General features: G+C 45.4%; 1 protein-coding gene across 4 annotated transcripts in view; it reads left to right on the top strand.

The window, feature by feature from the left end:
* The window catches only part of SGSM3 (small G protein signaling modulator 3), a 30,904-nt gene that overhangs the window by 8,731 nt on the left and 7,171 nt on the right, over positions 1–15,002 (top strand). For all 4 annotated transcript variants that reach the window (XM_074871102.1, XM_074871103.1, XM_074871104.1 and 1 more), the window contains 12 exons: positions 1,774–1,857; positions 3,116–3,201; positions 4,420–4,486; positions 5,906–6,114; positions 6,265–6,372; positions 7,320–7,463; positions 7,850–8,045; positions 8,273–8,418; positions 9,349–9,576; positions 10,520–10,574; positions 14,295–14,422; positions 14,729–14,884. In XM_074871102.1, coding sequence (XP_074727203.1) covers positions 1,851–1,857; positions 3,116–3,201; positions 4,420–4,486; positions 5,906–6,114; positions 6,265–6,372; positions 7,320–7,463; positions 7,850–8,045; positions 8,273–8,418; positions 9,349–9,576; positions 10,520–10,574; positions 14,295–14,422; positions 14,729–14,884 — 1,530 coding nt within the window. In that variant the 5' untranslated portion in view covers positions 1,774–1,850. The remainder of the gene's footprint in view (positions 1–1,773; positions 1,858–3,115; positions 3,202–4,419; positions 4,487–5,905; positions 6,115–6,264; positions 6,373–7,319; positions 7,464–7,849; positions 8,046–8,272; positions 8,419–9,348; positions 9,577–10,519; positions 10,575–14,294; positions 14,423–14,728; positions 14,885–15,002) is intronic.

Here is a 15,002-nt window from a genome sequence, read left to right as displayed (position 1 = left end):
AGGGGGATCCCTGCTCACATGCTTGGGGCACTGGGCGTGGATTCAGAGAACAGGTAATGAGAATCAAGAATCATGGCAGAAGTACCACGTGGCTGAAACACTGACTGCATTCCCAATAAAAGTTACTGGAAACTGGGCTGGAAGAGGGCAGGGGAGAAGGATATATTGCAGCCTCAAGAACAGGGCAGTGATAAGCCTGGAAAAAAAAGCATCAAAATACATTCACGGTGATGTTGAAAGGGGAATAAGTGTTGTCAGCAGATTTACCAGCTTGGTGTGCATATTGTGTGTGTTCCCATGTAAAATGAGTGTGACCTCATTTTGTAAATTTTGTTATGTCTGCAGCTATTGAGGGAAGAGTTGGTGCTAAGAGAGTAAGGGGGCTGGAGTAATGGGAAGAATAGGAAAATGTTTACAGAATTCGTGGGTAAGCAACTGGCTATTGTGTGGATAACATTACTTCTCAGAAACAAAAGCTGGACCTCTTTTTTGGTTGGTTTTTGGTTTGTTTGGGTTTTTTTTCCCCTGAGAGTTGGTGTCAGAAGATCAGTGTCTGTTCACCCATGCCAGCCTTTCTCATGCAGAAAACTGTTTAAATCTGGGAGGAAGAAGCCTTATCATTTGTGTTCTCAGACACAGATGCTTTTTATGCTTCTGCAGTGTTTTACAGCTGCTTATCTTGGAGTGGTGTGGCAAGCCACTTACAGGCTGCAAGTACTCACTAGAAAGCTCCCTGAGATGCAAAGGCAATAGAACCTTGTACTATTGAGTCCTATGAACAACCTGGACAGGGCCTGCTGGATGAATCCCTGAAGTTCCTTCTTTTAGTGGTTTGCAGTCATAAGTAACTTTACTGAAAAGGAGAAGCTGGAAAACCCATCCCAGACATGCAAATGTTAGTTTCTCCCAGGTTCTTTCCCAATAAGTTCGAGTGACTGATACATCCCAGCACTGGCCTTATCTGCTTGGTGGAGGTGGCTCTTGCTGTCTCCCACACACAGAGTTATAAGGTTGATCTTAAAGTCCAAAATATCTCTCTTTGTTTACTGAACTATTCCATTGTTTTCCTGGAAAACCCCTATAAAAATCTGCTGTGAACTGGTATCAGGAAGGTAAGGAGGGGAGCTATGCAGGCTGTTTCATCATCTGAATTAGAGGATCCTGGCTCATTGCAGAGGTACTCGAGAGCATGTTGTCCACATCATAGCCCAGTTCATCACAGAAAATCCTTGTCAGAAGCTTCCCCAGCTCCCTTCAGGGAGCTGTATTCCACAGCATAATACACTTGCTCCTGTGGTTTGTGATACTACTCCGAAGATCTTTCAGGCTTATTGCATCTAATGATACCCCCTTAAACCTTCTTCACCATTCCAGTCCCTTCTCCATGGACATTGTATTGAGAGAATGATGATGTATAGTGTGGTTTTTTAGTACTCATAATTAAACACAGGATTCACAATATGTAATGGCAAAGGTGATGAAAGTTGACTTGTTTTTTGACATTCTCTGAATCAGCAATGCTGTTACTGTCACGAGGAATTTGGTAAATGACAGTGTGCTCTTTCTAGCTGATGCGTAGGTATGAAACCAAGAGGAAATTCCAGTCTCTGGAATTTAATTTTCCTGTGAGGGAACTTAGATACTAAGGGATTTAGTTTTCCTGGGGAGAAGTTGTGTGTGCGGGGTCTGTCTGTCCCCCACCATGTTCTTAGATGCTAATTGAATTCTCTCATCACGCATTTTTTTTTAATTTTTTTCTTATTTTTATAACAGGGTAGTGACCTCTCACCTCTGAGAACAGCATTTCTGGACCTGCTGACAGCCTCTGCTACTCCGCTTTACCTAGCGCAATGTCAGGTGAGCTGACAAAAATGAACACAGTATCTTCTTTCTTTAGCTGCAATTTAGTAAAAGAAAGTTACCGGTTCCAAGAGCCATTCTTTACATTAACATACTGTCTGGTCAAATTGGAGGAGAGGAAATCACCCCACTCTTTGTGACCCAGCTATCTTTTCACTCAGGGTGAGCTCAGTTCCTTCTTTAACCCTGTGCTGAAGCCTGCAGAAGCTGCTTCAGCCATTGAGCATGGAGGGAAAAGGAGGTTGAAATATAGTTTGCCTTCACCATTTTTCATAAGATTTTCTTGGTGCTGGTCTCCTCCCAAGATTTGCCCCGAAGTGAGTGGCTCACTTTACAATCATGAGAGATTTTTGCTGTGCAGTGGTAGATCTAGAGCAGTCAGAAAGGCTGAAGAATTACTGGAGTTTGACTGTGGACTACTGAGATATAAGCTTTACTAAAACTAGGTCTCCTCCTCCTACAGTGGCCAACTCTCCATCCCATGTTTTTGTCTAAACCTTTCTTCCTGATCTGGCTGGTTATTTCAGGGCATATAACCCTGGGGGAGACTATACTTCAAAGCCAAGTAAACCTTTGTCCTGGTGATGTGCATAGTGGAAGACCTGGGACATGCTTAACAGCTTTAATTGCAAAACTTATGTCTGCTTTTATTCCAAGGGAAGCTATTTAGTGGGACGCTACCTAAGACTGGAAAGGTGCTTACCTTGAACACAAAAGACCAAGATGTTAGGCCTACTTTCATTGCTGCAGCTCTCTGTACATGGTCTGGCAATATCCCAGCCCTTCTGGAGCAAAAGGAGCAGCTGAGCATCTTGCTGAGGGCTCTGCCCATTTTGGTGCCTGGGTGACAAAGTTTCAGTGCTGCTGGTGCTGGGGGCAGTGCCTCCATAGGAGGCATTTACTTCTCCATAATAATTTTTTTTTGATAATAGTTCCCCTGGCTTGGCACTGATCACACTTCTTTTCCAAGCAGAAGAAAGATCACATGATGCCATGAAACTATTTTCTTCCCTAAAAGTCCCTTTCTTAGAGGGAACTTCATTTGGCCTTTCTGCTTCTTTTGCTTAGTAATAAGGGACAAAACCATCTGAAAGTACTTGCTTCCTTGGTGAAGTGGGAGCTGCCTCAATGTCTAGAGCAGCAACAAACTGCTGAGTGAGTCCTTCCCTTGGTGGAACAGTCTGTATCGAGTGTGTGTCTTCCAAGGGAGTCCTTCTAGGTTTTCACTGCAATATGTTGATCTCTTTCTGTTTAGGCCATCACACTCCCTCTGCTGGGGGTCCCTTCTCAGCACTCACTCCCAGCATTTGGCCTCAGGAGATCCTGGCAAAATACACACAGGTACAGTGTGGTGCAGGGAGGGGGTGTTCTCTGGCTCTGCACAGAAGTAAAAGGGACCCTGGTGATTTCTGGTGTTCTCTGAAAGCCACAGGGAAAAGGAGGGAGAGGTGCACTTTTCCTTCAGTGGTTCAGTTGTGGATGCTTGTTTGCTACTTAAACTTCACGTGTTTTGTGGCTGCATCATGACTCTTGCAACAGGATCTTGCAGAGCACAAAGAAACTTGTGTGAATTATTGCCCTGCTGTTTTGCAACTATTGCTCCACTGTAAAAATGTTGCCACCCTCAGAGAGTCTCTGTCATCATCAAGCTACTCTGGATGGCTTGTGCATAGCAGGAAATGCTAGCCTCAAGGTTTGTCACCAGGTGGGCAGAGCAGGAAGGAAGGAAGCAGCCATGGAATTTCATAATTTAGCCGCAGTGTTTGCTGAAGGCAGTTGAGCCCCATGAAGCAGATTAAATCTTACTGTGGAGCTATGCTAGAAACACACCTCTTGGGTGCTGCCTGGGTGCAATGCTTGCGAGAGATCCCACAGGAGGGGCAGGTGGGCTTGCAGGAAAGGGTAGGTTTTCACTCCTTAAAAAAGTCTGGTTGTAACCTCCAGTGTGTATTCCCCAATGCCAACCATGAGCACAGATGAGGAAAATTGAGATTTGGGTCATGGACCTTAATTTCCTTTGGCTTATAATTTGGGTTTGCTTCACAGGTGCAAATCCTGGTTTTGCCTGCTGTCTTTCAGAAAAAATCCGAAAGCAACAGGCAGGGGATGGAGCAACGCAGGGAGCTGTATTTGCAGTGTGTATGTGCAGGGGTAACAGAGGACCACTGTGTATTAGAGATGCAGACAGTAAAGACCACTTTATCTGGTGTGTGTGGATTCCTCAGTCCATGAGGAAGGCTGCGTGCCCCTCCAGGTGGGAAGTTCTGATCTTGATCTGATGGTGTGCTCATGCTCTGCTGGAAAAACAATTGCTGGGAAAATCAGTGTGGGTGTGAAGGCAGAGGGCTTCACAACTTCCATGGAGAAGTCAAAATGGGAATGGCATGCAACACCTCCCCAGCCGGGAATTATGGTGAGAGGCATTAAAACTAACAGGGCAAGGAGATTAGTTGCTCAGAGGGCACAGTGTGGACAGCGGTGGGATAGGGCAGTATCCACATGTCTCTGTTCAGTGCTGAACTGGTGAAAGCATCTGTTCTCCTTCCTCATGTCTTGCAGAAGGAAGAATCCATCGAGCAGCCAGAGTTCTACTATGATGAATTCGGTTTCCGAGTTGATAAGGAAGGTACAACCAGTCCCTTCCCTCCCCCTTCCATTGTGTCCTGTGTCCAGCCTTTCCCATGCTTCTGAGTATGGCAGGGTGATTTTGTAACCATTCTGTACTAGGTCTTGTCTACCCACCTGTCATCATCTTTCTGTATCCTACCATTGTAATTAAGTGTGTTAGACGTGCTGGCCTTATGGCCAGTCTGAAGCATAGACTGTTCAGCAGAGTCATTTCTATTCTCTTATGCTTGTGCCATGGATAAGAGAGAGAAAAGTTAAGAGGAAGTTACCGTGTCCCTTCACAGCTGCATGCTGGGGAAGGGCAACTTTCCCAGTTCACAGTGGGGTCTCTGTTGTGTTCACTAGCACTGTAAGCACTGGTAGCAGGCACAGTGACGTGCCATCTGTTGAAAAACTTGCGACCAAGGTGAGTGGCAGCAGTAAAGTGCTGCCCATGCCAGCAGCTTGGTAAAGTGTAGGACAAATTGTAGGGGAAGAACCCACATCCTATTTTTTCTGCAAGATATGGAGGCAGGCAACAAAATAGGAGATGTGGAGAGCTATGGCAGCTGGGCATTGAACTACAACAGCTGGCTGCCTTTGCAGAGAGGAAGAGAAATGAATGGGGGATGTAGGAATTGCTTTATGTGCTCTGAGAGAACATTTCCAGGGCTCAGGCCGTACAGTGCAAGGGCAGAAGTTACTTGCATGTGTACCCTGAAGCACCTTGAGTCATAGAGGATCCTCTCTGAAGCAGTGACCAGGAGATGAGGACAGAACACAGCTATTTTCTTCAGCCAGAACATTTGATAGACTTGTGCATTATAAAGTCATCAGAAGGATTTGGACTGCGTTGTTGGGATGTGTTATATGGTGAAGGACAGAGTGCCTTACGTCAAACTTGTACTACTTGTGCTAAAGTATCTATTTTGGAAAGCCAGCCTCAGGTTAAGGTGATCTCTCATTGTGAATTTTGAAATGTCCTTATTAAAGCTTTTTTGGTGATTAAATATCCCCAAAGTTAACATTTTGTACCTCATTACTTGCATGAGCATAGAGCTTCTGCTTTCCACCTCTGAGGCTTGCTATGCTTTTGGCAGCCTGATTTACAGATCCTTACAAAACCCAGCAGGATGACTGCTGCCAGGGTCTTGTTTAATTCCAGCCACACTGCTCTAAATCGTGAGTAAGTAATGACTAGAAGCCTGCCGGCAGCTTCTTAGTTCTCAAGGCCCCAGTGCCTTTTGCTTATGACCATAAAATTTCTGCATGGAGAAGAGTGTTAGAAACCAAGCTTTGCCTTTCCATGCTCTGGATGGAAGACTTTAATGTGCTTTCTTCAGATGGCCTTCCTACTTCCCACCCTGCCCAGTGTTTGTTCCCTCTCCTGTTCCCTCTCACTTGCCTCCATTTCATTCTCCTTCCTCTGCTGAGGCAGATGGTGCTGAGCCAAACTCCAGCAAGCTTCTGGGGGTCCCACTGACAGAGGAGCCACAGCAGAGACTCAAGTGGCAGGCTCATCTGGAATTCACACATAACCATGACGTGGGTGACCTCACCTGGGACAAAATTGAGGTCACCCTACCACATTCAGACAAGCTGCGCTCCCTGGTGCTAGCTGGCATCCCGCACAGCATGAGGCCACAGGTAAGAGTGCTTCCTGTCATGGGCAGGCTCTCCTGCCTGGAGTAAGAGGCAGTGGAGTGAGACTTTCTCTTGGTTGAGAGGGTGCCAGATTATGGCTTTCTGTGGCTGTCCTAGTGACTCTTCCTATCTCTGTGTACCTTGTCCCCCCAGCTGTGGATGCGCTTGTCAGGGGCCTTGCAGAAGAAGAGGAATTCAGAGATGTCATATCGGGATATCGTGAAAAACAGCTCTAACGATGAAACCATTGCTGCCAAACAGGTAGGAGATACTGCCTAGTGCTGACTGGGTGCAAGGGAGTGGGGAGGAGGCCAAGATTTGCTGTGTGAGGAGGAAGGGGTGTCTGCCTAACACCTGCAGCAGGGACAGTTGAGAGGACATATGTGGTTGAATCCTGCTAAAGCTTAATCCTGTTGGGCATATTTCTCCTTTGTTTTGTTGGAACAGCAACTGTGCAGCTCCCCTCCTTCCTAGGACAGCAGGGAAGGGGTTGGACCCATGCTACCTGCAGGCTAGAAAACAACATCTTATCAAACATCCTAATATTCATTGAGGGAGGTGAAAGGTGAAAGACTGACAGATGCACCTCTGTTGAGGTAGTGGCAGCTGCCTCCAGGGACTGTCTTTGTTCTCTCAAATACAAAGTCTCTGAACACCAACAAGACTGTTACAGAGTGTTTTCTCTCTTCCTCTGACCTCTCCTTTTGTGGGAGGAGGCAAAGGCCATGGCAAAAGGAACTGAGCTGTGCACATATTCATCTCTCACTACAAAGCTAGGTTCAAAATGATTGGAAGGAGGAACAACACTACCCAAGGGAGATCTGTGGGCTGTTCACCTCCAAGTCCCCTGTCATAGATGTGGTCAGGTTGTTGGTTTCTGTCTGGGATGGGTTTGTTGGGAAGCCTTGCTTGAAATCCAAGCAGATGAAATTCTCAACTAGTATGCCTACTAGTCTCAGTGGTGAAGCTAGGGGCTGAGTCACCGTATGCACTGGCATTTTCCCACATGTCACTTTAACAGTGAAGGCTGTTAAACTGAACCCAGGTGCTTGGACAGGGCCATCTTCTTTGGTGCCTAGGGACTTAATGCGTGAGTGTGGGGAAGCAGAGTTCCCTCAGGCAAGAGGCCCTGGGGAAATGCAGAGAGCAGAAGGCAATTGTTCAGATGCTGTTAGCTGACCCTGTCCTTCCTTATGGCTGTCTCACAGATTGAAAAGGACTTGCTCCGCACGATGCCCAGCAACGCCTGCTTCTCCAACATGAACAGCATCGGGGTGCCACGGCTACGCAGGATACTACGGGGACTTGCCTGGCTCTACCCAGAGATTGGATATTGCCAAGGCACTGGCATGGTAACCTGCTTTCAGAGTGTCTTTATGATAGGGATTGTTTTGTCTGTGGTGGCTATGCTGGGGCAAGTGATTTGAGGCAGTGCTGCCAGACACTATTGCCTCCTGAGCTGAAGGGAAATCCCTTCCACATGGAATGTTTTTCCTAGGGAAGGGAGAGCAGAGTAGCACCATGTGTCCAAAGATGTGAAAGAATTCAGTCCATCTGTTGGAGAGGGACAGGCATTACACTGAGATGAAATCACTTCAGTGGGAGACTGCAGGAGAGCTGCTGTGAAGGAAGGAAGATGTTGGTCACTTAGATACTGGTCCATCTCTCCATGAAGGAAGTGGGGGGGAGAGTTCTGCTCCTCTTAGGACATGAAGTTCTCTTTCCTTCAAAATCCTAGGTGGCTGCCTCCCTGCTGCTCTTCTTGGAGGAGGAAGATGCCTTCTGGATGATGTGCGCTATCATCGAGGAACTGGTTCCTGCCTCCTACTTCAGCACCACCCTGATGGGTGTGCAGACTGACCAGCGTGTCCTGCGACAGCTCATCGTGCAGTACTTGCCCCGCCTGGACAAGCTGCTCCAAGAGCATGACATCGGTAAAAGTGTGCCCTGGAAACCATAGCTTTTCTTGCCAGGGTGACATGCAGACAAAAATTGTTGCTTTTTTTTCACAAAGGGAGAGCAACAGGGCTAAGAGAAAACCTCCTGACCCTGGAGGCAGTGCGTGGTCATCTTCGAGCTGGGAGGAGAGCGCTTAGGAGAGTCCATCTTCACTGGTTGGCTGACTTCCCTTGTCATGTTTCTTTTCTGTGTCTATTCACAGAGCTCTCCTTGATCACCTTGCACTGGTTCCTCACCTCTTTCGCTAGTGTTGTCCACATCAAGCTGCTGCTGCGTATTTGGGACCTCTTCTTCTACCAGGGCTCTCTGGTGCTGTTCCAGCTCACTTTGGGCATGCTCAGTATGAAGGTAATTCTCACCTCCTCTTCCTCCTTTATAGTACTTTAGTGTTTAATTCTGAGTTTTAGGGGCAAGAAGGTTTTGTATCCACTTCCTCTGTGTGGTTTGGGAATGTGCTCGGGAAAACAACTTCCTGCCTTCCTCAGAACTGGGGGCTGGGAAGAACTTCCAAGGCGCTTTACAGGATTCAGGAATTGCTGTTTCCCCTGCCTACCTTATTTGTTCCCTCATAATTAAACCCCTCAGCTGCCCCCCTCTGTTCAGTCTAGATCCCAACCTGAGCGTCCCTCTTACCTAAACCAAGATACTTACAGATTTTGCACCAACTCTGAGCAGAGGTACAAAGCTGAGGTTGTGGTCATGTGGGAAGCTTTTGATGGTGCTGTTGAATGCTCCAAGAGATTAGCATTGTCCTAACTACGTTTGATTTGGCTGGCTTACGTTTAACTGCCCGATCTTTTCCTTTTTATGCAAAAATTAATTTTGTGGTTTAGCTTGCTGTGTGAAGGGCAAGGGTGAGCCTGCTGGGAGTAAGGGGAAGGTGGAGCACAGTTTGACACAGTAGGTGCTCTGTAGTGTGTGAGACTGAGCAGCTTCCATTCCCTTGTCTCTAGCAAGATCCGTGGTGTGCCTAGTCTGCGGTGGGTGCAGAATAAGCTTCTGTTTTGTCTTTCCTAGCTGATTTGATTTCATTTCAGTGATGGATGCTGTGATTCAAAAACATGCCAGCTAGAATTCTGGGGGCAGATTGCAGTGCAGTAGAGTAGTAAAAGATTCTGTTCCCCTCCCATAGGTAGCTTGGACTCTTTCTACTGAAGTTTTAATGGAATTATCTATTCCATCAGGCTGTACACTGAATGTAAAATTGCATCTAGCAGCCCGCAGAGCATAGCTGTCATGCTCACTGTTCTGTGTGGCAAAATGACTGCATCGTTGCAGGAAGATGAGCTAATCCAATCTGAGAACTCTGCCTCAATCTTCAACACGCTCTCGGACATCCCCAGTCAGATTGAAGATGCAGACGTGTTGCTGCGGGAGGCCATGCGCGTGGCTGGCTCTCTGACAGATGTGACGGTGGAGACACAGCGTCGCAAACACTTGGCCTACCTCATTGCTGACCAAGGGCAGCTGCTCAACTCCAGCACTACTGTCAACAATTTATCCAAAGTGAGTGCACAGAATCCCATCTGCCTCTGCTGGTCCATTTTTACTGTTCCCTTACGTGTTCCCTCCCAATTGCTCTTTGTGAGCAAGAGGTCCTCCTGTCTGAGAGGATTTTGGCTCCAGGATGACTGTGTCATCCAGTGAATAAAAGGTATTGGGAAGTGAAAGGGAGGTCTGAACTAATGAAATGATGCCAGATCTGTCCTGGTTGATAAATCCTCAAGTGAAAGGGATATTGACATTGATTGTAATTATCATTAATGAGTGTTATGATGGAAAGTGATGCATTTTATTAATGGAAACTAAAAGAAACAGCATATGCTTTTGGCAGAGTTTGCTTAGAGCATGCAGAGTAGAAACTGGAGTTAATCCATTAGTAAGAAACTGATACACTAAAATAACTCTGGAGGCTAGAGTCAGAAAACAGCAGCAGCCTTTGAGAAGCTGAATAAAAAATGCACCTGTGTTTAATCTTGGACTACAGCCTGCAGTTACAGATGTAGTAGCTCCTGTTTGTCAAGCGTGTGTGGAAGATAGATGCTTGTCTGTGTGCATAAGACACTCCTGTAATTCTAAAATGTAATAAGCATCCACTTAGAAATTTTTATGTAGTTACATGTAGAACTGCTTTTGGCAACAAGTAGGATTAGAACTAAAATTACTCACTAGAATCATGGTTGGTTCTTGAACTTCGGTTATGCTTTCATAATAATTGAGCTATAAATAACTTATTGCACATGGAGCAGATCAAGCAGTAGAGCTGGTTCATTGCATTAGAACTAGAACAACTCCTGTTTAAAATTGCCAGTTCACTTGCTTGCCCCTTCCAGTGGTAGGTGTCAGGACCCCTTGCCCAGAGCTGACTTGTGTGGACGACTGCTTTTATTTTATTTCTGAAATCTGTCCTAATGTGTGCACTTTGTTCTCTCTCTTCCCTCTCCCTCAGATTGTGCGACGCAGGACTCAGCGCAGGAAATCTGGCATCACCTCTCTGCTTTTTGGTAAGGACAATCCTGTGCCTTTCGCGTGGTGCTGATGGATATAGCAGCCTGGGAGGGAGGGAAGTGAGCAAATCAGGGAAACACTGGGACAGGGGAAGAGGAGACAAGGGATCCAGAACTGAAGGGTGAGAGTAAAGAAGTGCAGTTTTCCACTTGCTTTGGTCTGAGCTCATAAAGTGAATTTTAGGTTAGATAGTTAGTCCTTACATGTTGACTAACAGTGGGCTGCAGCTCATCCCAGCTGTAATGTCTTCCTTGCACTGACCAACAGGTAAAAGACATTTTCTGGCAGGCTATATGCAGTCCACAGGCTTTGCTCAGTTCAGGATCATCTCTAAAGATCTGAGACAGGGTATTATGGTCCAATGTATCACTCATTAAAATTTATAAATGCAAACATCACTGATGTTCCCTCTTACTGTGAGAGTTCGATGTTGTGAACCCTTTTGTGTTAATTTTCTTCGCTTATGAGCTAAGCTAGCGTATGTCCAGAAAGCACAGTGTCAGAATAGGTTTTGCATGGGTTTAACAGTAACTTGCTTCTGTGACTCCATAATAGCCCTTTCTATTGTAAGCCTCACTGTCATCACCTTCATTGCAACTGGTTAGCTTTCTTGAAATTGCTACATCTCACCACAGAAATTGTTTTTCCGGAGCAAGACAACATACTGAATTTACAGGGTTCAAATAGTGTTCCTGTTGTGGTTGAAATGGCCCAAATAAATTTAAAACTGGGTTTTACTGGTCTTTTCAGAGGAGAGCTTTTCTGGTGTTCTCCGGGAAACTGATATATTGTCACAGGCTTGCTACAAGCACGTACACCGTTACATATAAAAGTTATGGTAGAAGACCAATGAAGCTGTAAAGGCAAGCATGCAAAAGTGAAGAAATGGAGGAAAGTTGCTTGTGCAACCTAAACTCAGACCTCTTTTATGTAATGTTGTCCTTCAGTACAGACTGAACTGGCAGCTGCCAAATACAGCCTTCTTGTGTTTCAGAGTCTCCTTGGCCAAGTTTGAGTAGCTTTATGAAAGTGATAGTGATATCCATACACAAACATAAATTTTAAGTTCATGCTTCAAAATGTATCAGTAGTAGAACTGAGATAATTAATAGCGTTTTCACATTATAGTGGGGTTTCTGTACAGTGACTGTCATGGTTTTTACCTAATATTCTTAGTGATTAAAACACTGGTTAAAATAGAGAAGTTATCATCCTGCAGCAGATGACCAGAATGGAAATTTCAGCCCAAGTAAGGGGAAGGAAGGCTTGGATGTGATCAATTCACCTTATACTGGGAACTGTCAAATAACCTTAACTGTGAAGTCTGCTGCCTGTGGTAGTTATTGTGTAGAGCTGGTACATAGCCCTTGTCTGGATGGGAGCAAGAATCATAGCACGGTTTGGGTTGGAAGGGATCTTAAAGATCATCTAGATCCAACCCCCCTGCCATGGGCAGGGACACCTTCCACTAGACCAGGTTACTCAAAGCCCTGTCCAGAGCCCAGTTGTCAAGAACTTACTCAGAACTTAATTCTTCTTCCTTAGAGTGAATACAGATTTAGTAGTGACTTGGACAGGAGTCATACAGTCACAGGAGCACTGTTTGGAAGGGACCTGTAGATGTCTGTAGCCCAACCTTTCCTGGTCAAAGCCAGACTCTTGTTCATGCTAGATCGGGTTGGCCAGGGCTTTTGCTAGCTGAAATTCAAGGAGTTGGACCAGATTTCTAATGAAGGAATAGAAAGAAGAAGCAGCAAAAGCTAGTATGGCAGAGAATAAGATGTGCATGTTGCCCTTTTCCTGTTGGATGGGCATTGCAACAAGGAAATGCAGGAGAGCTAATCCTCCTCTGCACAACTGTGCAGCTAGTCAGTCTTTGCAGGCTCAAAATAGAGCCTTCTCACATGTGGCTGATCAGGCACTGGTTTCCTGTTTTGGAAATGTACATGCAGGCATGTCGGGTGCAATGAGGTGAATCTGGTGGAAACCCCAGTTGCTTTCCTCTGTATCATGTATGTTCTAAGGAGGGAGGGTGTGGAACTTGCGTCCCATATCTCCTGCTTGTGTTTGGACAGGATTGATCTGAGTACAGAGGGATGAGCACAGTATTTTGGCCAGAAGGGACTGAATGATGACAAAAAGAATCAGTGATCTATGTAAATGAGGGCAGTCTCATTTACAAATGAGAGCTAGTGTGGCTGTGGTTGAGTAGTTTCTTCTTTAGTCACATTCTGTTTTAGCAACATCAGTTTTCTGGGAATCCCCGCCGTCTGTGTGATCACCTATCTATTTACAATCTTTGTACCTCTGAATCTGTAGTGAAAATTCTTACGTGCTCTGTTTCCTACCCCTGGCCACCGAGGAGGAGGTTTCGTTAATTTTCATTGCTTGGACTGGGAGTAAGTGTGCCCTACAATTTTTCTAGCCCAGAAGCAAAGTTCAGCTTTCTCTTAAGCTCAGTGTGTCTGATTCGTTAATCATTTAGTTTAGCAAACAGAAAACAATTATAAAAATAACTTTCAATCTAGTTTTGTGCTTTTATTTGTGTTCTTAAAGTTTTGGTCTTTTTAATTAGGATCACTTATGATTAAAAGATACTGTTAATCACTTTTCAATAAGCAGAAGCTTCATGTGTACGTAGCTGTTGCAGCAGCTGTATAGCTCGGGCCACACTTCACTCATACTAGTTTCTATAATGCTGTTAGAAGATAAGCAGAGTACCAATTTGCTAGCCAGTGATTTACTTGGTCTTGCATAAAAGCTGTGTTTGTATGAAAATTGGAGTTCAGTGAAAAATACATTGTTTTAAATGTTGATTTTGTTAATCAAGCTACCACATCTTCAGTATATTAGGGAGAGAGCAAAAATAGATGTATGAAAATACACTTTGAATTTAAAACAAACTGATTTTTTTTAGAAAAAGAAGCCAATGGTTCATTGTTCCCAAAGATCATGTACCCAATGTTTAAGGCATTCAGATACGTTAACTGTCTAAAGAATCCATTTCCTTTAGGTATCTCTCTGCATAAATTAATAGAGATAGGCTGTTAGAACTCCTGGGGGAATTAGTGACAGTGGAAAGATGCTTTGGTAACTTTTACTTTGTACTTATGACCATCTCTATACACCCAAAACCTCTGAAATCTGGCTCTTAGGGAGGTGGAGGTCTTAAGTAGTTGGTGGCTTTTCTCTCATGGCTCTGACTTCTAGACAGACATGGGAAAGTGGGCTGTCTTGGTTTTTCAAATCTTTTTCAAGACTCAGTGAAGAATATGCTCTCAGCCTGTGAGGTATGCAAAAATCAGAAGTAGTTCAACCAACAGCTGTTTCAGTTTCAAGAGAATTTCAGTTGAAGAGAATTTTTGAAAGTTCCTCTGTTTTGTGTCCCACCATTCAGCTGTCTATATACTGCGTAAACACTTCTCTAAAGTAGTATGCAGTACCTTGGTTGTCCAGACAAATCAAAGTTTACATATTCCAGTTCCATATGTGGTTTGAAATACCAGCTCCTTGAAACTTGAGACAGTCAAATTGGTATTGGTTATTTACATTATTGAATAGATTGGCAGTAAGTACCTGCCTTAGTGTAGGCACTTCTAATGTCAGACTCTTTTGACTTCTGTAGAATCAATGATTTCTAATGTTAACAAAAAAATAAATACCTCATACCTGTTTTCCTTTCCTTGCCTTCCCCCTGGCTGTGTGGGCTCCCCCAGGGGATGATGATCTGGAGGCACTGAAAGCCAAGAACATCAAGCAGACGGAGCTGGTGGCCGACCTGCGCGAGGCCATTCTCCAGGTGGCACGGCACTTCCAGTGTGTGGATCCCAAGAACTGCAGCATTGTGAGTGGGAACAGCTGGATCTGCACTGCTCTGTGCTCTGGGCATGAGTGTTGAGTGTCCACCACAGGACAGGGCTGTTCAAATGCTCCTGGAGTGCAGACTTGAGAAAGGATGTGCCAGGTGTAATGGGTGGAGGATGAGGGTTGCTCAACCCATCCTTGGTGGAGGAGGGCTCTGCTGGGAGGTTTTCTGCCTGCTAGGAGCAGGAACAGGTTTGGGAACAGGGGCATGCAAGCTGTGTCAGATCAGCTGGGAGTCATCTGTTGCTTTTCATTCCTCTTTGCTCATCATCCACATGCATGCTAGGATCTGACTCCAGACTACAGCATGGAGAGCCACCAGCGGGACCACGAGAACTATGTGGCCTGTTCCCGCAACCGACGACGACGAGCCAAGGCATTGCTGGACTTTGAGCGCCACGACGACGATGAGCTGGGCTTCCGCAAGAATGACATCATTACGGTGCGTCAGCCTATGAGATGGGGACCAGGGCAGGCCCATACAGACCCAACTTGTTTGGGACACTGCTTTGCCTCTTCTTCAGGGAAAGAAGGGAGGAGATCAGCTCAGAGCCCAGTTA

The sequence above is a fragment of the Strix uralensis genome, chromosome 5 (assembly GCF_047716275.1).
Source record: "Strix uralensis isolate ZFMK-TIS-50842 chromosome 5, bStrUra1, whole genome shotgun sequence".
Lineage (NCBI taxonomy): Eukaryota > Metazoa > Chordata > Aves > Strigiformes > Strigidae > Strix > Strix uralensis.
This window is presented reverse-complemented; position numbering and strand designations above follow the sequence as displayed.